The sequence below is a fragment of the Python bivittatus genome, unplaced genomic scaffold, assembly GCF_059951505.1.
Source record: "Python bivittatus isolate LINGU-HERP-01145 unplaced genomic scaffold, Pbiv_v1 ctg000340_np1212, whole genome shotgun sequence".
Classification (NCBI taxonomy): domain Eukaryota; kingdom Metazoa; phylum Chordata; class Lepidosauria; order Squamata; family Pythonidae; genus Python; species Python bivittatus.
Genome location: NW_028277056.1, coordinates 18,169,059 through 18,192,678, shown reverse-complemented (window position 1 = coordinate 18,192,678; position 23,620 = coordinate 18,169,059). Strand labels below are relative to the sequence as shown.

General features: G+C 41.4%; 1 protein-coding gene across 3 annotated transcripts in view; it reads left to right on the top strand.

Annotated features, from left to right (window-relative positions):
• The window catches only part of EXPH5 (exophilin 5), a 52,746-nt gene that overhangs the window by 15,847 nt on the left and 13,279 nt on the right, over positions 1 to 23,620 (top strand). The window contains exons 2-4 of one of the 3 annotated variants that reach the window (XM_007431713.3): positions 3,981 to 4,138; positions 5,400 to 5,571; positions 22,366 to 22,423. In XM_007431713.3, the coding sequence (XP_007431775.1) occupies positions 3,981 to 4,138; positions 5,400 to 5,571; positions 22,366 to 22,423 (388 nt within the window). Of the gene's footprint in view, positions 1 to 3,980; positions 4,139 to 5,399; positions 5,572 to 17,924; positions 18,303 to 18,335; positions 18,672 to 22,365; positions 22,424 to 23,620 lie in introns of those variants that run through there. The other 2 variants (XM_025168880.2, XM_025168881.2) reach the window with 2 other exon arrangements.

Below are 23,620 nucleotides of genomic sequence, written 5' to 3'. Positions count from 1 at the left end.
TTATTTTAATTAAATAGTTTTGGATGTGTGCATACATCACAGTGTTTGTTGGTCTGGTCATATTTTTCTTTAGCCTTCCCTTGACTGAGGGACTTAACATTGAGAGATGATCCCGAAGGAGATTCACTTAAGCACCACCCTTTGAATGTCATTTATTGGGCTAAATTTCTGAACTGGCAATCCATTTGCTTCTACAGACAAGTAGATTAACAATTTTAATTTACTGGCAAGGAGTGATTAAACAGGGAGCCTAATTTTCTTCTTAAAATTCTATACCTGGCAAAAATAAAGGTTTGAAAAATCTAGGTTTTTTTTCAAAAAGAGGAGCATCTTTTAACAACATATACTATGTTTATGTTGTCTATGTATCTTCTACAGACATGCTCAGAACATAGACTCATTTTATTGATTGTAGTAATAACATGCTGTCTGGATCGTTAATGAAGTAGAGAGAAATTTATACACTCCTGGTGAATCACCAGCCAGATATTGTCTGTAACAAACAAAGGCTTATTACAGAAAACCCACCCACACAGACCGGTACCTACACAAAAACTCCAACCACCACCCACGTCAGAAAAGAGGCATTATCAAAGCTCTGATGGATCGTGCCAATCAGATCTGCGGAACACAATTCCTAAACTCTGAACTTAACCATCTTTAGTATACATCGGGACCACAAAACGCAGCATCCATACCAGGATAAAAGAACATGAAAGACACTGCAGACTACAGCAACCAGAAAAATCTGCAGTAGCTGAACATGCTCTCAAGCACACTGGACACAAAATCCTATTTGAAAACACAGAGATACTGGACAACACCAACAGCCACTATACCAGGCTATACCGGGAAGCCATTGAGATTCACAAACACCAGCACAGTTTCAATAAAAAAGAGGAGAGTCTAAAAATCAACAAAACCTGGCTACCAATCCTGAAAAATACAGCCTGCAAAAGGTCAACGAACTCAGCTCAACCACCAGGACGCGTGAACAGTTCACACAATGAACATGCTAATCACCCTCAGCAGCCACTCGTTAACAACTCAATAGAAAAAACCCTGCCTAACCCCCAGGAAGATACACAGATATTCAGACACCAAAACAAGCAGCCACTTGTTAACCCAAACCCCCCACACACCCCACACAAACCCCTTCAGGCACCCTCGCTGATCTCTATAAATACCCACAACAGGGTCACATCATCCTGGGCACAGAGAACTGCTCCTGTCTGTGCTCCTGCACTCTGAAGATGCCGGTCACAGGTGCTGGCAAAACGTTACAAAACTTCAAGAACACGGCCACACAGCCTGGAAGACCCACATCAGCCAAAGGCTCATTCCCTTCTTCTTTCTATAACACATTTATTATTTATACATCACATTTTCATATTTAGTTGTTAACCAACGGTGTTAACTGTTGCATTTTGCTTTGTAGATTTGTGTGTGTTATTGGAATTCTCCTTCCCCATCTGAGACAGAGCTACAATTCTCACTATCCCACTATATGAGAATTGTAGTCTAACATACCTAGGAAATGCCAAATTTGAATGGCAGCTGATTTAAGCCATTTATTTTTTTTATAGATAACCACTGATAGAAGTATTTAACTCCATAAATTAAATACATACATACATACATACATACATACATACATATATATATAGATACATACATACACACACACACACACACACACACCAGGGGGCGATTGCACTCATCAAGGGCGATGCTATTAAACATACTGTGGCTTTGGCGTATTTAAACTGACCCATTTCTCTTCATGATTGTCATGGTACAGCAGACTCAAGGCCTATATTTTTTTTCTTGCCACACTTTTTGCTGTGCCAAACCTCTAACCAATAAACCATCTGGACTATAGCCTCTTTTGCTCTTGCCAGGGGTCTTGGCATACACTGTTCTTAGATTTTATAAATTTTATAAAGTTGACAACTCCAATCTTTCAAGGAGAGAGTGGCTCTATCCAGGGCCAAGGTAGGAGCAGAAACAGCAGAAAGGGGTTTGGGTTTGATGTTCTGGCTGCTTTGTATTTTAATTTTTGTAATGTTTTTAATTCTTCTTTTAATTCTGTTCGCTGCCCAGAGTCACTTGTTGAGATGGGCGGCCATATAAATTGGATAAATAAATAAACAAATAAAGATACAGAAGTGGATAGTCTGCATGAATAATGTCTCCCTTTTGCTAGGATTCAGTTATAGCATGTTTTGTCTCATTCAGTCCCCTACAGCCTCTAAACTGGCTGGCTGGGGAATTTTGGGAGTTGTCTTCAAGTTTTCAAGGTTGAGAAACACTGCTCTAACAATGGGTGGTGATAACCGCGTCATCTCCATCTGGCTCTAGAACCTTCCCAAAATCTTCCCCCCAAAGATTTTGGAGACTGCAAGAGTGAGAAGAGCCTCTAATACAATCTTCCTTATTATCAGAGATACACAGAAATTGTGGGACTTTGGACGACAGGGACAATCTTCCATTCTGGAAGTTTGTACTAATTCTGAATACAGATGTTTGGCAGCATGGTGATTCATTCGGGTCAAATGTACACTTGTTATAAGCTGTACTACAATGGCTTGCTCGCCGACTGATAAAAATTCGAGACTGTTGTGTAAAGAATCGCCTGCAATCTCTTTCATTATTAGTGAAAGATCTGCTGGTTCACCTATTCAACAGAAGATATCACAAAGAAAAGAAAGAAATCTCTGCCCTGTTGGGGATATACTGGTTATATATGGGAAACAATTAGGTTGCTGGAATTCTTGAAATCCCATCCCTTTCTTCTCAATATGTCTTTCTGTAAAGTCTCTACGTGGATCATGCTTGGAAAAGAATAACTTCCGAGTTTGGGCAGCTCTTGCTTTTTCATTTAGAATCCACATTAGTATGTTTATATGACATGTTAAGCCATTTCTGGGGCTGACCATGGACAAGATGCTTATCTGCTGGTCTACTTTGTTTAATAGCACAGATACCTTTGTGGAGATGGGTGGCCACTCTTTGTTTTTCTTTTGCATTTCTATAAAAAAAAATGCAGGCTAGTTGAGGGCCAGCACAGTCACCCTCCCCTTATCTAACTTACAAAAGAGTTATTAGCACCCCATCTTTCTCCAGAGGCCAGAAGGCGGGCAAACCATAGGTTAACCTCCAAATCCAATTCAGGCAAGATAACCTAACCCTAACCATGGTTTTCAAATTGGCAACTTTAAGATGTGTGGACTTCAATTCCCAGAATTCCCCATTCCACATATCTTAAAGTTGCCATGTTTGAAAAACACTGGTTTATAAGATAAACAAATGACTTGAATGCAAGCTGTGATGCACGCACTCTTGACAGTGGTTAATATAAAAACTGAGTTATTGGAATAAAGCAGGACCAGACTTTTTCAAAACATAGTTTAACTGATGACCCATTGCCTTTGTGATATATAACTAGATACCAGGATAATTTAAATTTCTGTGGCCTCCTTTAATATGCATTGAGAAAAGTTAGGGGAATGCCCAAGTCCACAATCTGAACAGATTTAGTAAAATAACACTAAATAATTAATGCTTTTTCCGGACCAAATCAATATGGGGTTATAGAATATTAGGACAATATTTTTCCACAAACTTTGGATTGACAAAATAGGTAGTAGAGGTAGTCCTTGTTTAGCGATTGCCTCGTATAGTGATTGTTCTCAGTTATGACAGCGATGAAAACATAACTTTGTGACCAGTCCTTGCATTTATGATCTTTGCAGGTCTGTAAAGCACAGGAAAGCTGAAGTAAGATCGTAAGCACAGTTGCAGTTTCACTTAGTGACTGCTTTGCTTAACAACCGAGTTGCCAGTCCCAACTGTGGTTGCTAGACAAGGATTACCTGTCCTCTTTTAAAGATCCATTACTCTTCCGAGGCCATTACTGAGACCTTGAAGGGGGGAATAAGAAGCTGTTGAATAATATGTGTACTCTGTGTTTGTTTTAGCAAACTTCAGAAGAAAAAGGAAGATACAGCAGGGTTTCCAGGAGTGTCAGGAGAATTGTTTGAAGATATACAGAAAAGAAAATTTCAAAGTGACACTGATGTCAGCAGAATGCCGAAACAACCAGTAGCTCACCAATTGAAAAAGGCCACGGGAAACAGTGAGTTGTCACTAGTTTATTCACAATGAATAACAATGCTGTCTATGGAATGAGAGAAAGGAAAAGGTTATTTTTTATGCATCTATACACAGATGGATGCATACAAACATACATTTTTTATGTATCTATACCCAGATGGATACATACAAACATACTATATATGCACATGCACACATAATCAAGCTTGTGTTTGGTGCAGGCGCTAATACATGATTAGTTTTATTTTCTAGCATAGAAAACAATATTAAAAGACAATATCGAAACTTAACTTTGGTCTTCCAAGTTTTCCAAGTGAAGATATTAATCTGATTACAACAGAAAATACTTTCTAATGGAATCACTACTCATGCTTTTAAGAGTTTTAGAGGGAGGAAAATGATAAATCGTGTATCACAGAAATATCTGCAGTGCAATGATTGACTAATGGCATTCAGGTTCTGTTGTCTTTCTGTGGAAGATAAGAGACGCAAAAGCACTTTAGATAAATCAGATTGCTGATAAAACAATGGGTTTTTCCTATCTACTTGTCAAGAAACAGGAACTCAATTTAGATAAATGAAATGGATGATAGAATTTGACAGACGGGGTGGAGCTCAGAAACATACAAGTGACAATGTAATCAAATATTGCAGCAAGAAGATTTCATCTGTCGATTGCCTTACTCAGCACTAATATATACGTAGGAAGCACTCCTGTTGTGCTGTTGCTTTTAGTAAGTTCCTAACTAGCCTTTTTTATTCTGCACACAGATGATTTAATCATGATTATTGAATAAATCACCATTGGCAGAGTTCCATATTAAGCCACAGTTCCCACCCTTTCCTTTATGTGAGCCATGTAAACTATCACAAACTTTCTAGGACCACCCTATTAATCAGGAGTTGGCAATGCAGTGCCTATGGGCAAGTTGGTCCAGGCGGTCCCCAGCTAGTCTCCATGGACCTTCTACTTACATTTCACAGAACTGAGCAAGAACAGTAAATTCAGTACAATTCCAGAAAGAAGGCCACAATCTTATGAGCTTTAGGTGTTGTAAGATTTTGGCCCTTTAAAAATATGTTGTTATTTTGTCACTTGCATTAGGGACCTCCTATAAAAACCCTTGTGGGCTACCAGACAAGAGGTGGGGAACCATTATTGTAAACTGTAGCTTACAGCCACAGTGACTAGGTCCTCACTAGACACTAAAGCAGAACAACATCATGGTTTTGCACGATGTGTGGACACATTCTTTTATTAACTTGTAGTTGTTCTTTTTCAGATTCTGCAAATACAAAGGGCTCTGCTTTGCAAGTCCCACAAGCCCAGAAGCATGGATCTACCTCCATCCTAGAAGGACTGAGAACACCGTTTGCTTCTCTGTTCTCGTCCTTCAAGAAATCCAAGAAGCAGCACTTGAAGCCTCCAGAAAAGCAGCAGCAGAACTCTTTACGGTAAGCTAGAAATGTCATGTGCCTTTAAAGGTCCATTCAGTTATTTGGTCCACTTCCTCATATTTTTTTTTTTTAAGAGATTTTCTTCAATTGTTTTTTTTTTCACCAGACCTGCAAGTATGTTGAAAATACGTTCACTGTACCTTTTGTGAAATATCTGAAGGGACTTTCATGACTCTAAAAACACAGAGCAATCAGCCTCCCCCATCCTGGACTACAACTCAGAGAATTCCATTCCGTTGCCCAAACTAGCCTGGAGATTTTGAACTTCTCTCTGACACATCTGAAGGACACTAGATGGGGGAATTCAGCAATAAACAACCTGGCTACTTGGCCCTTCTACACTGTCACCATTAATCTAAGTTACTTCATTGGAAGAGGCAGAAATATAGAAGACTGTACAATAGTATTTCAAATATCTAACTCAGGAAGCTGCCTTATTAATCAAGCTCAGTATTATCTATATAGTGATAGCAGTAAATCTCCAGGCTTTCAGATCTTCCCCACTAAATGTGCAGACGCTAGTTCCTGGGTCCAGATTTCTTTTGTATGCAAGGCATGTACTCTGCCACTCAGTTGTGCCCCTTTATCTCAAAGCTATTTTGACGTAGCTAGTCAGTAATGTCAGATTTTTAAGAGGCTTGGACTGTATAAAAGTCACAGAGGCATTACCACTTCTGAATTGCAAGTTGTCGGAAAAACTTGCATATGCATCCTTCTATTAAAGCTTTTCTAAAGGTTTAATTTGTATGAGTGCATTCATTAGACATTTGTAAACAATGTGTCTATATAAATTTTTCGTAGAGGTCATAAAGGAGGGAACAATGAATTGGATTAAAATAGTACATTCAAAGATTAAAAATTCCTCATAAATGAATCCTTAAACAATTCCTAAAGCCATGCTTATTTGTAACTTCTGATGGTAATTTATTAATCTATGGCTTGTAGTTTGAGATATATCCCAAAGCCCTAATATAAATTCGGTGTTTCTTCTATTAAGTGCTCATATACGAAATTGCTATTTTGCATGAAAGTTAGAAAAAAATGGGGGCTCTCTACCTTTTGGATGAGGAATCTGTGCATTTGCAGATACTGCTGAACTGCATCTTCTAACCCCATTTCTCAATAACGTACAGGGGAGGTCTGCCTCGATCTATCTATCCCATCCAGCCTGGAAGCTAAAAATAGAAGTACAGTGGGACCTCGGGTTATGAACACTTCTGTTAACGAACTTTTCGGGTTATGACCAGCTCCGGCCACAAAATTTTGCTTCGGTTTGCAAACTCCACCTCGGGGTACGAACAGGATACGCAGCCATTTTCCCTCCTGTGATACGGTCTGCGGCCATTTTTCTGCCCCTGACACGTGGTCTGTGGCCATTTTCCGCCCCTGACACGTGGTCCGCGGCCATTTTTCCGCCCGACACATGGTCCGTGGCCATTTTTCTGCCCCTGACACGTGGTCCGCGGCCATTTTCTGCCCCTGACACGTGGTCCGCGGCCATTTTTCCACCCCTGACACGTCCACGGCCATTTTTCCACCCCTGATGCGTGGTCCGCGACCATTTTCTGCCCCGACACATGGTCGTAGGGAGGGGGACTCTCCCTCCAAGCAATAGCCGCCTCCCTGTCCTCCACGCCAGAACGGATTAACGGTAATTACATTGAACCTTATGGGGAAATTTGCTTCGGGTTGTGATCAATTCGGGTTGCGGCCAGAGTCACGGAACGATTTAAGTTCGTAAACCGAGGTTCCACTGTATGTGCGTCAAACCTATTATTGTCTCTGTTGAAAAAGAATTCAGAAAAAAGGAAGAAAAACGTTTGCCCAACTACCTGGCCAGGCGCAAAGCAATAATGTATTTTCAAAAAGCTAGAAAGAAAGCAGGAAAAAGGTGGTGGTGGCATTATTATTATTATTATTGCTGCTGCTGCTACTACTACTACTACTACTACTACTACTACTACTCTGTGCTGCCCTCTAGTGTTCACTTTATCCCATTGTTGGCATCATGTAGCAGCCCAGCTGAGTCCATAGGATAAAAGGCTGGAAGTCTCGAATTTCCTCTCCCAGAAGCCCTCAGGGTCTACATATCCTGACCTGCCTCATTGCCTGGAGTAGCAACTTGGTAGTTCCTGCTACTCACCCCTATCTTCCATGGGGTGCTCATCTGGCATTCCCCCCAGCCCCATCTGGTTTGCCTTACTTGCAGTAAAAAGATAAAAATGAAAGAAGAAATAAATAAGTGCAGCTTTCTGGCCCAGTAGCATACACGAGGATGAGCAGATATTTCAGCCCCTTCCTTCTTACTTTTGGAGATAAATAAAGTCAAACTTTATTTTACAAAAAAACCCTCAAAGATGGTGTTGGTCCACTATAATTAATAAGCCGGAGCAGGGTTTTTACTTCCAAATTTGATTTTATCTAAAAAAATGATAAATATTCTGGAAACCAGTCTAAAAATACACAGAATGCTCTACTTATTCAGAGAAATAAGAATGAGAGAATAGTGCACTTAGCATAAACAAAATAAATTAAAACTAAACCCAGTGTCTAAATAGAGTAGTTACTTATTCTTCAGTGAAAACCTGAATCCCAAAGCAAAGTTGCTTGCTCCCCAGAATCTCCCCCAACTTCTTGGGACACTTCCAACCACTTATCAGAGCTGTTGGAGAGAAGATACACTCTATTTGTTTTTCAACTCAGGCATAGAAATTTCTTGCTCCATGTTCCTGGAATTCTGCCTTTATCTTTAAAAGAATAACTATTTTTGTCCTGTGCCAACTGATGCAGAAAGAATGCCAGCAAATACAAGTTTGAAAGCCTTAATTTGTCTTAATGAAAGCCTTAATGTCATAACCTCCCTGAGAGTAGCCAGGAATTGGGTGAGCAATTAGCCAGAGAACACATACGCCTTGTCACTTGAGTCATCAAAAATCTGCTAATGAAGAGGTGGAGACCCGGAGGTTGTCTGCAACATCCCAGGGTTCTAACCCTGAGAATTCCATGAGCTGGTCCAAATGAAGAGCAAGGAACGAGAACAACAGGAATGCAGGTCTGGAGTCAGAGAGGTGTTTCCAGTGGAGGATTAAGGGCTGCAGACTGCTTTTCTTTAGTGCCAGTCGCTGCTGTAGTCTGACGAACCATGGCTGTCCTCTTCTGCCACAATGTTTAGCTCTACAGAGCAGATGACCTCTGCTCTGTCTCCATAGCTGTCAGCATGGCCCCCATTACCTGAGTCAGCCTATACCTGCTTAGGTTCACGGTCACCCAGCAGGTCTGATGGCCCGTTGGCTCTTCTGGCCAACAGTCTGTCTGGCTTGTCTCTTTGGCTTTTGGTTCAGAAGAGACCATAACACTTTCTATCTAGGAGGGGAGAGGCGAGGAATCTGCTGAGTGTACGTGTTAAAGCCGTCCCTAAGGGAAGGCGTGTATTCAGATTCAGAGACTGTCTAGAAAATTTAGGCTGGCAGGGAGATTGCAGTACAGGTAGGTCACAATTAGTGCAAATTCGAATAATGCAATATTCGATTTAGTGTGAATTGTAAATTGATTCCAGGATGCGTTGAACACGACCCAAAATTCTGTTAATGCAAGGCTAGTGCGTGCGCACTTGAGGCTAGTGCATGTGCAATTGCAGCTGGGGTTTTCGGTGCTGCGAATCTTCGTGCGTGCAAAATGGAGAAAAGGAAGATTCTGTCGGAGGCAAACAGTGCAGGTTTTAAAAAGAAGAGGTTTGTCGTTACATTTGAGCAAAGGTTTTGTGTAATTGAATGACATGAACGTGGTCAAGGGAACACTAAATAGGATGAGATGCTGGACTGCTTGAATCTGCAGTAGAATTGTTTTTGTTTTTATTTTGCTTTCTATACCTACTCTGTGACTTTGTTAACCATAAATTTAAATTACAAGTATATTCTTTTTATCTTTCACTGTAAAATTTCATTAATATACATATAAAAATTATGTTTAAAATTTTTCATTGCCTGTTTCTGTCAAGCTGGAACAATTACCCTGTTTTCTAGAGCAATATCACTTTTAATGGTGTGAATTCAAATAATGCGACCATTTCGTGGGATTCATTAACTGCGCTAATCGAGACCTGTCTGTACTGTCAGTGTCGGCTGGCTGTTCGCTACACTAGGAACCGAACAGTTCCTTCTTTCAGCTAGGTTTTAATGCCTAAGAAAATGTGCTTTTAATCTTTATATGAAATCAGGCTGCTGCTATGATCTTATTCCAAGTTTCAGAGTTGTGTGTAGTGGTGTCAAATCAGCATCTTCAGCAAACCACAATAATGTCAAAATGACAACAGGTGCGTGGTGACATCACCCAAATACACCCTTATCTGATGCAAATACTGTACATAAATCACAGCATTTACATGGTGATATAGTCACACATGTTTGCCCATTTGCCCCCTTCCATGATTCACGTGGCCAAAATGGCAGCATCTGCGCAGGAGGAATATATTAACAGGTTGGAAAACGTTGAATAATGCGGAAGTAGAAGCACATTTTTAGAAGAAAGAAATGAAGGGGGGAAATAGTCAAAACAATTGATGAAATCTTAGCACTCACAGCAGTCAAGGGATTTTGCGTTACAGTTTTCCTGCAAATATTTTTATTGCATTTGAATGTTTCTGTAACAAATCTGCAGAAGAGAGCTTACAGCAAAGAAAAGACTTTATCATGGTAATAAGTAAAGGTCATAAAGAGTGGGGGTTGTTTTCTCTCCCTCTTACATTTTGCTCTTTCGGAGTTATTAAAAAAAGGCTGTTAGAGTTTGATTAAGGCTGGGGGAATTCTGGGAGTTGAAGTCCACCCATCTTAACATGGCTGAAATTGAGAAATTGGTTTAGAGGCAATATGTCTGAATACTAGTGCTTGGGTACAAACCACAGGGTGGCGCTATTGCCTTCAAAGTTTGATTTTATATGCTTTCTAGATGCATTTATAGGGCTGGTGAATGAAGCAAAATGCTGAAGCAGGTGGGAATTTTGACTGGTCCAGCAAACTTCCAATTATGTCCAAAGAGCGTTTTTAAAACTTATATTTCTGATTGGACTCATCAGGTTTGCTCTGGGTTTGAGTTTTGCTTTATTCTTCCCATGACCCTTTAGCTTAGGGATAGACAACTTGCAGCTTCTCAACCCCTGGCTTGTATTTCCTGGAGCCGCCTGACCGTCACTGCTGACCACTGAAGCTATAATTTCTTACAATGTTGAGACCTGAAACACCTGAAAAATATAGTCTACATACTACAGTAGGTTTAACATAGTTGAAAAGCAAAGAAACCTTTCAAAATCCCTCCCAACAAGTAAGGCAAAAATCAGTAGCCCTACTGTGGCCCTTGATTCCCCCTCCCCCCAAAAATTCATTGCTGCCCCAGCTGCCAAAAAATTTACCATTTTTGCTTTACCTGCTATGCATAATCTACGCCTATCAAGTCTAGAGACCGAGCGTTATTTTGCCAGAGCAGTGTTTTTCAAACTTGGCAACTTGAAGGTGTGTGAGCTTGGCTGGGGAATTCTGGGAGTTGAAGTCCACATATCTTCAAGTTGCCAAGTTTGAGAAACACTGTGCTTGAGCAAATGGGAATTCCCTTGCATTATGTCAGATTGTTTTATTTACCGATTACAGGTACTTTCTCATGTGATGTAATCTTTGCCTGCAAAGAAGAATATTTGAAACAATTCCTGTAGAGCAGTGTTTCTCAACCTTGGCAACTTGAAGATGTGTGGACTTCAATTCCCAGAATTCTCCAGCCAGCATGGCTGGCTGGAGAATTCTGGAAGTTAAAGTCCACACATCTTCAAGTTGCCAAGGTTGAGAAACACTGCAGTAGAGTGTCATGTGATGCATGAACAAACAATCTTATCACTGAACTGGTTGCAAAATGCTTTATTTACATCTCCTGGAAGAAAAATCTTTTCCTGCTTTGCTGTGGAATTTGTTTTGAGGAAGACAGAGCCTTGAAAGTTTTTTTCTTTCTTAGGAGGCCAAAGCTCTTTAAAAACAGGTGGAATTCTGCAGTTGGTGCTGGAATTAGTCATGGAGGTACATAGAATGAAGGTGGGATTCGCCCTCCCCTCTTTTGGGCTTTGAAAAGCTAAGCTATAGACAGGGGGATGTTTTTTGAGAAGCATATACTTACCTGCATTTCATGCTGTCATTAATGGTATTGATTGAAATTATGCCAGAAAAATAAAACTGATCAAGAAGCAAGTGAGTGTACCTCAAAAGAACAGAAAGAAAATGATGCAGACAGGCTTAACCTTTCTTCTTCCATCTGGAGCTAATTTTCATGCTGTGCCTCAAACAGCATCTTGATGTGCAGACCTAACCAGGTGAAAATGTTTCTGTAGAAAGTGTCAGTCGCTGGTTCTGCAGACCAGGTTTCACTCAAAAGTAGAACAGCTCAGATTTGATCTGGCCATTTGGAGACCACATCCTATCTGTGTTAACAAAGGAGCTAATTTCCCCCTCTAGGAGGCGGAAGATGAAGATTAATTAACTGTTATATTGGTGGAAGAAAGTAGGCTTACGGCTTCATCCTCAGTTGGAATTTGCAAAGAGGTAGCACCTTCTTGTGGCCAAAAATCCTCAATAGTAGCATTCTCCAGTCTGATGACCTCCGGATGTTTGTTTGTTTATTCATAAACTGCAATTTATTCATTGCACAACAGTCTCAAAATGAGTCTACAATTCAGTTAAAATTAAAAAAACAATAACACTGTGAAACAGTAAAAATTACCTTGTAAAAGCACTAAAACGTAGATTTTAAATCATAAATGCCTTGAAGCTCTGTTAACACAGGACAGCCATGGTAGTTCTTCAGGCTTGAAGAAGACACACTGTTGTGCAGTTCATTTGTGGACACGGAGGTGGCTCAGCAGTCCCAGTCTGGAAGTGCAGAGTCTAGCACAATGGGGGCACTGGAAGTCTATTGTTGTAATAACTGTGGGTGTTACTCTGTGACACTGCTCATAGCACAGGGCTCACCAGCGGGTTCTGTCAGAAGCTGCAGCTTCTAGTTCCCTTGGCTGGATGTCACATTGGTGTAGGGTTTCTTTCACAGCATCTTTGAAGTGCTTGTGTGGTCAACCTCAAGGTCTCTTCCCAAACTCCAGTACACTGTAGAGCAACTGGCGAGACATACGGTGGTCATCTGTTCTGATGATGTGTCCCACCCACCACATCTGGGCTCTGATAATCAGGGATTCAATACTGGTGGACTTGATGCGATCCAGGACCTCCAGGTTTGAGACACAGTCTTGGCAACGGATGCTGAGGATGGAGCAGAGAGCATGCATGTGAAATTTCTGCAGTTGTTTGATGTGCCTTTGGTACAGAGTCCAGGACTCACATCCATATAGGAGAGAAGGGATAACCACAGCTCTGTAGACTTTCAGCTTTGTGGAGATATGGATGTTGTGTTGATTGAGTACTCTAGTACACAGCTGTCCCAATGCCTGGTGGGTTTGCTGATCCTGGAGTCAATTTCTTTGTCCAAAGACCCATCACTCAAGAAGATGCTTCCCAAGTATTTGAAGCTGTTTACATTTGTCAGCTGGGTGTTGTCAACAGTGATTTTTGGTTCTATGGAGTTGGTATTTGGCATGGGCTGGAAAAGTACTTCAGTCTTGTTCAGGCTGATAGTCAGGCCAAAGAGCATAGCAGCATCTGAGAATTTGTTGAGTATCAACTGTAGATCGCTGTCTTTGTGCTCCAGGAGCGCACAGTCATCCACAAAGAGAGTTTCATGGATGACTGTTTGGAGGCACTTCATCTGTGCGTTCAAGCGGCAAAGGTCAAAGAGAGAGGCATACAATTGGTACCTAATGTACACTCCCTCCTTCAGACCCTGGACAGCACATGACAGCATGAAAGTGAGGAACAGATTGAACAGAACTGGGGCTAGCACACAACCCTGTTTTACCCCACTGGAAATGGCAAATGCAGCTGATGTATCACCATTGTAAAGAACCTGTCCTTTCATTCCATCATGGAGTAGCTGAATCAACTTCATAAATTTCCTTGGGCATCCATGTCTCAGAATGATCCAAAGAGCCTCCCTATTTACAGCATTAAATGACTTTGTCAGATCAATGAAGACAGAGTAAAGGGGTTCTGCTCAATGCACTTCTTCTGGACTACCTTCATGGCAAATGTCACATCTGCTGTACTCCATTCTGGCTGAAAGTGACAATGCGCCTCTGGGAGGTTCCTTTCCAAGACAGTGTCAAGTCTGTTCAGAACAATGCAGGTAAAGATCTTGCCTGCAATGGACAACAGTGAGATACCCCTGTGGTTTCTGCAGTCTGATTTGTTTCCCTTATTTTTGTAGAGAGTCACAATGAGGGCATCACAGAAGTTGTCAGGCATCTCCTCTGTGGACCAAATGTCTTCCAAGATGTCTTGGAATGCCTGTAAGGTGTTTGGGCCTAGTGCTTTGTAGATCTCAGTAGGAATGCCATCCTGTCCTGCTGCTTTATTTGAATTCATCTGTGAGATCGCTTTCTTGAACTCATCAGTTGAGGGAAGCAGGTCTAGGACATCCAAGACTGGCAACTGAGGAATCTGCTGTAAGACATCATGATTAACTGTGAATGGCCTATTGAATAGGTTGGAAAAGTATTCAACCTAGCGGTCTTTCAGTCCTTCTTGTTCTTTGATCAGGCTTGACCAATCAGATGGCAGCAGGGGAGAGGATCCTGATTTAGAAGGACCATAAACTGACTTTATGGTGCTGAAGAACTCTCTGGTGGCATGCATGTTGGCATAATGTTCTACCTGCTCAGCCTTTCTCTGCCACCACTCGTCCTGCATTTCTCGCAGTCCCATCTGTACTTTGGACTGCAGGTGCTTAAACTTGTCTGTGTTTGAGACAGATGATGGATCATTCTGCCAGTCTGGATAGGCCTTGTTCTTAGCCTGGAGGGCTGCTGAGATGGTCTCGTGATTTTCATCAAACCAGTCTTGATGTACCTGGGTTTTCAGTTTGAGTACAGTTGTTGCAGTCTGCATGATGACGTCTTTAAGTTGTGTCCACTTTTCAGAACAGGTTCCTACAAGCGGTAAATTGCTGGAGATTTTTCATTAAGTACATCTTGTAAATGTTGGACTTGGCTTGGCTCTTGGAGTCTGCCAGTGTCGAATGACTTTCTGACAGTCCTTGGTTGCTTACGATGTAAAGGGGCTATGTGCAGGTTGAGAACTGATTGGATCAGCCTGTGATCTGTCCAGCACTCAGCACCTCGCATGGTTTGGGTGATGGCCACATTTTTAAGGTCACACTGATGTACTATGATGTAGTCAAGTAGGTGCCGGTATTTGGACCTGGGATGTATCCGTGTAGTTTTGTACTTGTTTGAAGTCTGAACGTCATGTCAATGATGCACATGTTGTGCTCGGCACAATTGCTCAGAAGCAGCAGGCCACTGCTATTTAGTTTTCTCACCCCAAGCCTCCCGCGGACTCCGTCCCAGTTGTCTGCTCCCACCCTAGTGTTGAAGTCGCCCAAATGACAAGTTTGTTGCTGGCAGGGGTTGCTCAAATAAACTGGTCCAGGACCTTGTAGAAACCTCCCTTGTCTTTGTCTGGATTCATGAGAGTTGGTGCATAGGTGCTGACAATGGTGATATACCGGGACTTGCTGAGAGGAAAGCAGAATTTCATAATGCATTCATTTATTCTAGTGGGTAGAGTAGAGATGTTCTTTAGCAGAGCAGTTTTGATTGCAAAACCTACTCCATGAGTCCTGTTGTCAGTCTGTGGTTTCCTTTTCCAAAAGAACATATACCCAGTTGCTGCTTCTTGTAATGAATCCTTGTCTGCTAGTCTGGCCTCACTGAGTGCAGCAATGTCAATGTTATAATGGCAAAGTTCAGCTACTATGAGTACTGTTCGTCTTTCAAGCCTTGACACCTTGCCTCTTGGACATTCTAGGCTCTGAAAATGAGTTTTCTTTGATTCTTTTTTCTTGATGCTCAACTGCTAAGGAGATGATCTGCCAGCCACAGTTAGCTAGCCAGATGTTGTGGGGCAGACAATGTTTAAGGTACCTTTTCTAATCCTTTCCCTCATGCAAGGATGGGCAGTGCTATCCTAGAAGGGCTGCCCAGTTACCCTGGATGCTGCCAGACATCTCTGCTGCCCCAAGGACTGAGATGAATGACTGCTGGTCCAGGGGCCACCCATGTGCAGGTTTGTAACCACCTGCTAGTGGTCATCTCCACCTGTTGCTTTGCCACACCCCCATTGCCGCAGGGCTCAACGAATTAGGTCTGGACTGAGATGATTTGCAGATGAGCTGTAGATGAAGATGGATTGCACAACAGAAACCTGTGTGTGATGGAGTTTTAAGTGGAACAGCTGTTGCACAGGGGCAGTCCCACTCTCTCAGCATAAAAAACCTTAATCCAGTGGCACAGAGAACCATTATGACTGGAGACCTTTCCTGCTGCAGTAGACGACCAGGATGTCTAAGTGTCTTGTCCTGCTCTTAGCGCTCCACAATGCCCACTGGGCCTGTCTTCTTGACCGTTGGACTGTTGACCAGACTGCTCCACTCAATCTGCCAGGGCCAGACTTCACATGCTGGGATAGACAAATCCTCTATCTCATCAAGAGTCGAAGACCCGTTGGCTACCCTCCCTGGTTTGGCCCATCTGCTGAGACAATTTACCGGGACGCTGTGTGTGTTACTGGGGGGGGGAGGGGTTCTCTTCTGAACCTCTTGCCCCATCCACTATCCAGCTGCGGGCTATGCCGTCTCTTATCTGACCATTCTCTTGACAGCATCTCTTGGCCCAGTTTCCTAAGGTCTTTCCTGTATTCCATTACAATTGAGCATTGTAAATTCTTATTGGGCTGTTTGGTTATGGAGCAGAGGCAGCGTTATCCCATAAACATCTTTAAAATATGCTTTGTAGTTCCCTGAACCTTAGCATTCCACTGAACTGTTGCTGTTTCTTCAATAGTGCCATTTTGGCTGTGCTTCTGTTGGCTCTCCTAACCTCAGTTTGCTATTAAAGGAATTGATGGGGGGCACCAGACTTGAAGCCTGAGAGTCCCTGGGTTTCTTTTATCTGCTGAACAACTTCCCAGATATTGGCTCAAGAACAGCAGTAGTCATTTCTGTTTTGCTATCAACCAGTTGTTGTGGAGCAGGCAGTGTTTAGGGAGTAGGAAACTGGCACCAGTTTCCTGGCTTCTGGCATTGGAATCAGAATGCCTGATAGCCCTCATCTGATCCTGTCATATCACCTTAATATTGGAAGAAATGTTCCCAGGGAATCGGAAGACTAGACGCAAAGGAAGATAGAATTCCTGCTGCATCCATTCAAAATGAATGCAAGAGGGAATTAGGGGAGCTGCAACGAGTTAGGCAGAAAGGAGGAAACTCAGCAGCGCACACCAAGGTTCTTGCTTTAATACAGTGTTGTCCAAACTTGGCCACTTTAAGATGAGTGGACTTCAACTCCCAGAATTCCCCAGCCAGCCATTCCCCATGGCTGGCTGGGGAATTCTGGGAGTTGAAGTCCACTCATCTTAAAGTGGCCATGTTTGGACGACACTGCTTTAATAGAAGGGATGGGGGCTGCTGTAGTCTGCATTCTTCCAAACCTACAGCCCGTGACCAGAGGAGGAATTGTTCTCAGGAATGCCCCAGTGAATTGCTGGTGGAATACAGTTGTGATCCCTGGGTAAAACAAGTTTCATGGAGAGGAACGTTTTAGTAACTTTTTAGTAGCCTTGACACAGAAACCTGCCATACTAGCTCAAAATTGTCTCCTCTGAGAGCAGTTCTCCAGGGGTCTCTGCCCATTACCTGCTACTTTCTTCTGGAGAAGCCAGTGTGAGCAGAACCTGAGACTTGTGCATGGAAAGCAGGAGCTCATCTGTTGAATGGTGGCCATTCCCCTTGATCACCCTTTTTACATGTCAGGCCTTTGGTGAAGAGCATAATGCATTTCTTAGTGCATCTTTTGCCATTGTCCTTTGCCTATTTGAAGTCAGTAACTCAGTGTAGTGATGGAGGGTTGGGGAGCTGGCATCATCTTGTAGTAGATCCATTTTACTGACTTCAAGCAAATGTTTCAGTCTGTCTGAAAAATTCAAATACTGAATTCTATTTTGGACAGGGTCCTTCCATCTAGGAGTACCAGGGCTGCTGCCTTTAAGAAGATCTTACATAAAGGGAACCTTGCGGATGAAAAGAAAGCTTAAGCTTTTGAATTTCTACCCAAAAAGCCTAGGAATAAATGGCCAGCTTTAAAATGTTTTGAGGACTTTTTCTCTTGGATGAAAACACAGAGCAGTAGGCAGAAAAACCCTAACCCGGACTATCTACCTGTCAGTTCCCCCGCAAAAAATATATTATAGGCACTTGGACCTTTCAACTTGTTCTTCCCTGCCTGCAAGCACATTACAAATAAATGACAAAGCAATCTGGGAGGGAAAGCTCATTCAGGCACCTCAAGCATGCCAGCGAGCCAGTTTATACTTGCTGCTGGAGCATAATAAACTCAGCTTCCTTGAGTGCACAATTGGCTCCCAAGGACGGAAAGACACTGGCGAAGGAGCAGGTGTGAAGGGTCTAATATGTGAGCTGCAAACCACTGTGAGTGCCCTGGAGGTTTCACTTGAAAGGCAAAGTGGAAGTAAGAAAACAGAACCATGTGAGTGGCAGGACAAACTCTTACTGGCAAGGAGCGTGTTGACGTGGTAAGCAAACCCCCTTTAAACACGGAAGGGTGGGTGGGAAAAACGCTTCTTCAGAAGGAAACTACAGGCTGTAGATTGCGGGGAGTTTTAACTAGACCTCCAGCTTTGCCCTACTTCTCTGTTTAGCAGTGTGTTTCATTTCACTTTGTTTACTATGAAATTAGATTAATCATCAGACTGCTCTGAAGGGGAAAAAAAAAAGGAGTGTCTATGTTTTTTCTGGCTACACTTCTCTCTCCCCAGTATACTCCTGTTCTTCTACCATGGTTCTGCTCCTCATCCTTTGCGCCCTCCAAAACATGGCATCTGTTGGTTTTTCTTCTTGGGGAAATGCAATTAAATAAACAGGAATCCAGCCAGCAGAAAAAGGTAGTATTCCTCGATGCATTTTAAAATAGTTAATGACATTAAAAATCGGATTAGTCCAGCACCTTTATATTGATAATGAATGTTTTTGGGTAACTCAGCAAGTATAGCTATACTAACAGTATCAATGAAGATGTTGTTACTGTTGTTGTTGTTGTTGTTATTATTATTATTATTATTATTTTCCTCCTCTAGTACGGTCTCTCTCTCCGGTTAACAGACGCTAGGAAAAGAAATGTAGTCAATGAACATTCCTACAGAGTGTACAGATACAGAATGAGATTAAATTCATTAATCTTGCTAATGAATTGCTTTCATTTCACCCACCTTGGATAGATTAACAGCTCCAACTTGAAACAGTATTGGAGGCAATCACATTATAAGCAATACTCACACCTGCTTAGCCAAACTCTCAAACGACACAGCAGTTTTAATTGATTTAACCTGAAGTTGGCTGGAAACATTTTAAAAGTGTCTGTTCTGCCTGGATTAGCTAGTTGGGACTAGTCAGCTGTTGAGCTAATACATGTGGTTAATAACTGATTTATTATTTTTTAACGTTAGGAATTTACAACTTCTCCTTGCCAGGAATTAAGAATTTTTAAAAATCTTTTCTAACAGCCATGGGATGAATAAAAATTCAGTAGATGAATTTTTCTCTGTCTGAGAAACAGCTAGAGTGGCATTTGCTTGACCATGTGGGAAACAAGATGTGGCATTATTTGGAGCCTGGCTGAGTTAAACAGAGTGTAGTTTCTGAAAAGTAGTTATAAAAAAGTACTGGAAACCTCACAAGAGCTTTAACATTTAGTACTTGTAATTTGCTTGCCAGATCTCATGCCAACTGGGGTCGTCAACAGCTTGAACATCTTGCAACCAATCTATAGAAAAACCACAGGAGCAATGTTGATGCAAGTTTAAATGTTGGGTCATTCAGTCTGCCTCAGATACCTCTCTATGAAGAGAATCTAATCTATATCATATATACGAGTCTTAAAGATGAAGGATTTGTGTAAAATGCAAAACAAAAAAGCAAGGGTTGTAAGATGAGTCTAGAGAACAAGCCATATTAGACAGTCAAACTGTCTTCTTGTGGGGGAAAGTATGTGTTTGTAACTTCCCATTAACTGGGAGGAGGTGTGGTCTGTATATAATTTCCTTTAGAGAAATATCAGAATGTTGTAGGAATGCCAAATTTTGTAGAAGTTCAAATAACTATTCAGCAGGATGGGAAAATTAGAAATGGTGTGGAACAGCTTTTGGGAATTGAGCTTGCCAATTGACTTAGGGAAGTTAAAAAGGGACAAAGCTTGAAAAAAGTGGAAGACGTTAAAAAGAGTGCCTGGAATCCTGAGTACACAAATTCCATTCTGCAACATGTTGCTTTAACTCCCACTTAACTTTCACATGTTGTGGATATACACGCCATCTTTTATTTTATATTTTTTCCCTATCAAAGTCTATCCTGAGGTTGTTACTGCCAATCCTACACATGTCTATTCAGAAGTAGACATGTACCAGTGTCAATGTGAGAATTGCTTTTAGAAAGAATTAGAAAACCAACTAGAAAATAGATCTGCAGAAATATAAACACCAGGAGGAATGTTTGCTGGGAATGTTTAATAAATAAATGGGATACTGAAACTTACTTCAGAGTAATCATGATGGGCTCATTTTGAGCTGTGTATCATGACATGCCAAGCTTTTATCATTCCATTCTATAGGACTAATTAAAGCATCAGAAAGCAGATGTTTGCTGAATAAAAGCCAAAGGGGTAGGTAGTAAGGCAGTCTCACTCCATCCGGAAGACCTCTTGAAATGAATTAATCCAACTTTTAAAAAAACCATTAATATTGTTTTTACGGCTTTCTAAGTTGCATTGTCTTGAACTGCTTGATAGTTTCCATTGCACAATATTTTTATATCGTTCAGAAAAGGATCCACATCATTTCCTCTGGAGAGGAGGCACCTAGTGGCCCTCCAAGTTCTTGTTAAATTACAGCATCCAGCAGCCTTCCCTACTGGCCATAGCCTTTCTGGGAATTCTAGCAGCGTCTTGAGTAAGGCGTGAAGATATTTGTGCTAGATGCGATGCAGCACATCCATATTCCTGCCTGTTGGATTAGGGTAGGGTGGATAAAAATTACAAAGAGGGTGGACCTCATAAGTACTATAATGAGGATGGGCTCCAAAATTCTCAGAGGTGAGACTGGCTTTCTAGTCCAAGTTTTTTTTTTTTTTAACTGTGATGTGTTTATTTTAGGACTTAAATTACAGTTTTCATCCACTTCCTATGTCAACATGGCAAGAAACTGCTTTCATTTTCAGCTCTCAGGGTCAGAGGGAAGCTCTGAGGACCACAAAAGAGGGCCACAGGTGTAAGGATGTGCAAAATGCTCTGGAATTTTTTTTGAACATGAAATGTTCTGGTTCGACACCACAATTGTTGTTGCAGGTTCAGGATGGGTTGTCTGTTATTAGAAATGTCCCAGTCATTCCAGAAATGTTTTTCGTTTGAAGCCCCTGTTTTCTATTTGAAACAGATGTTTCCAGCTTGAAGTATTGCTGTTTGGAGCTTGAAACTTTTCCAGAATAGTCAGAACACCATAACTGTTTCAAACTTGGAACAGGGTGTTTTGAGCATGGAATACAGCATTGTACACTTGAACTGTTTTGAATTTGAAACACTTTATGCATCACTACTCAGTTCTTCTATCCCTAGATTATATTTGTATAACTTTTCTATGGACATATGGAATAATTACTCTTGTTTCTTTACCCATCATAGTCATAGTAAAATCCATGTTAGCATTGGTACCACAGAGTTTTGGATAGAGAGTAGTTTGAACTGAGGTATAATATTAATCAATGAAAAAGATGTGATCAGTATTCAGAAGGCCACCTGTTAGAGAAGCTAAAGTAAGCATCTATTTAACTGTACATTCTTCAAAAGTTTAGATTAAGGTTATACAACGATGATTCTAGTCCAGATTGTAGTGATAATTTATTTTATATCAAATCAGCATAGTTTGCATGTTTATATATTAAAAACTTTGCAGCATCACCCATGATGGTAAATTGTTCCATTTTAGAGAAGACATAATGGAGAGAATGTGAATTCATATTTTACAAAACCAGTATATAATAGCATTATTGAGAATGGCTTTAGAGAATATCCAGAAATTCAGCTGGGTTTGAGAAAAATCAGAACCGTTAAACGGATTCAATAAAACTGTAGTTCATAGAAATACTGATATCCATGGGAGGAAACTTTACAGAGCTACAATGATAGATAAGATGTATAGAGTACTATGCTAAACCAAATCAAAACAAATTGCATTATGACTTGCATGCATGAATTAAGCTAATTGTGGCTCAGTTAACAAAGCATGGCTATTTAACAAATCATAATACAGTGTTTTCTATGAATCCAGTAAGAAAAATAAAAATGAACTCTTAATTCATGTGAAGTTCAATTTTGGGAATGCATGTCTCAAAGAACACCCTGTTGTGTATTATGGAGCTGACTCCAAAAAGATATGCTGAGGATTGCAATGAAATCTTAACAATACATTCCTACCAGGGTAGCTTAATGTTGAAGTTTCTTGCTATTGAGGCAATATAGGTAGTTTCTGATTCTTTGCAATGTCTTGCTGCATGCAGTGAAGAATTAACACTTCAAATTCTTCTTTGCAGATACGACCACTTGACTGCAGGTGCCCATACATCTTTCAAAGCAAAGGAAATGGCAACGGTCAGTCATTTAACAGTTTATTACCCCAGTGCTAGGAGCAATACTACTCATTTAATATTTGCTTTCTTGTTTTGCAGAATCTTAGCGAAGACCAAGACGTGACATGTTTTTAATACATCCACAGCACATTGGGAAGCATTGCAGATTTGACTCTGAACTTATTGAAACTTCTTTAAATAATGAGCGAGTGACCAAGTTAGCAAGGAGTCCTGGAGCTCAAATTAAGCCTTCCAGTCTAACTGTATCAAAGACATTGGAGATGGGAGTGGGGAAGTTATATATCAAGAGTTGCATGTAATTTGGCAGGGGAAGGAGGGCTACGGGGGTTGGGGAAGATGTGGGTAAAGCTGTGTTGTTCACTTGGGTAGAGTCACGAATGCAGCGGCGCACACATTTCTGGGCACTCCATGGTTCACCCGTGTTGCGTGAGCTTCACTGGCTCCCAGTTGCTTTCTGGATGCAATTCAAGGTGCTGGTTATCACCTTTAAAGCCCTACGTAGCCTGGGGCCAGGTTACTTGCAGGACTGCCTCTGCCTGAGAATATCAGCCCATCCCACTAGGCCACATAGAGTGGGCATACTCCAGGGCCCCTCCCCTCAAACGCTGCCATCTGGTGGGATCTTAGAGCCACACCTTCTCCGTAGCCACCCCAACCCTTTTAAACAGCTTCCCGTCTGAAATTCAAGGGGCCCCTACCCTTTTAGCCTTCCAGAAGGCCATGAGGAGACCTGGCTCTTCTCCCAAGCATTGAACTAGGATGGGGTTAAGTTGGGGGGCAACAATATGGGTGGTTCTGGTGCCTGGTGGAAAGGGTTTGATCTATATTGCTATTTTTATTGGTTATTTTGAGCCACTTAGGATCACAGTGTGAGAAAGGCAGCCATATAAGTTCATAAAATAAAAATAGATGATTTTTTTTTGTTTTTTTCTTGGTTGAGGTGGAGCTTTGAAGGTTTCCTTGGGGTTTTTTTCCTAAATGTTAAGTCTGTTAAAGGTTTCAGTGGGAAATGGTAGCAGATACGTTTGCTAAAGAAATGAAAGATAAATATACAGCTTTTATATGTCTCCTTATTCAAAATGGCAGGAAACCAGAACACTGAATTCTGTCAGTTGTGGTCAGAGGAAATTCAGACAACAAACGATGGTTGCAAAGCCTCATAGATCCCTACAGTCTCTAACTAAGTGTTTCTCAACCT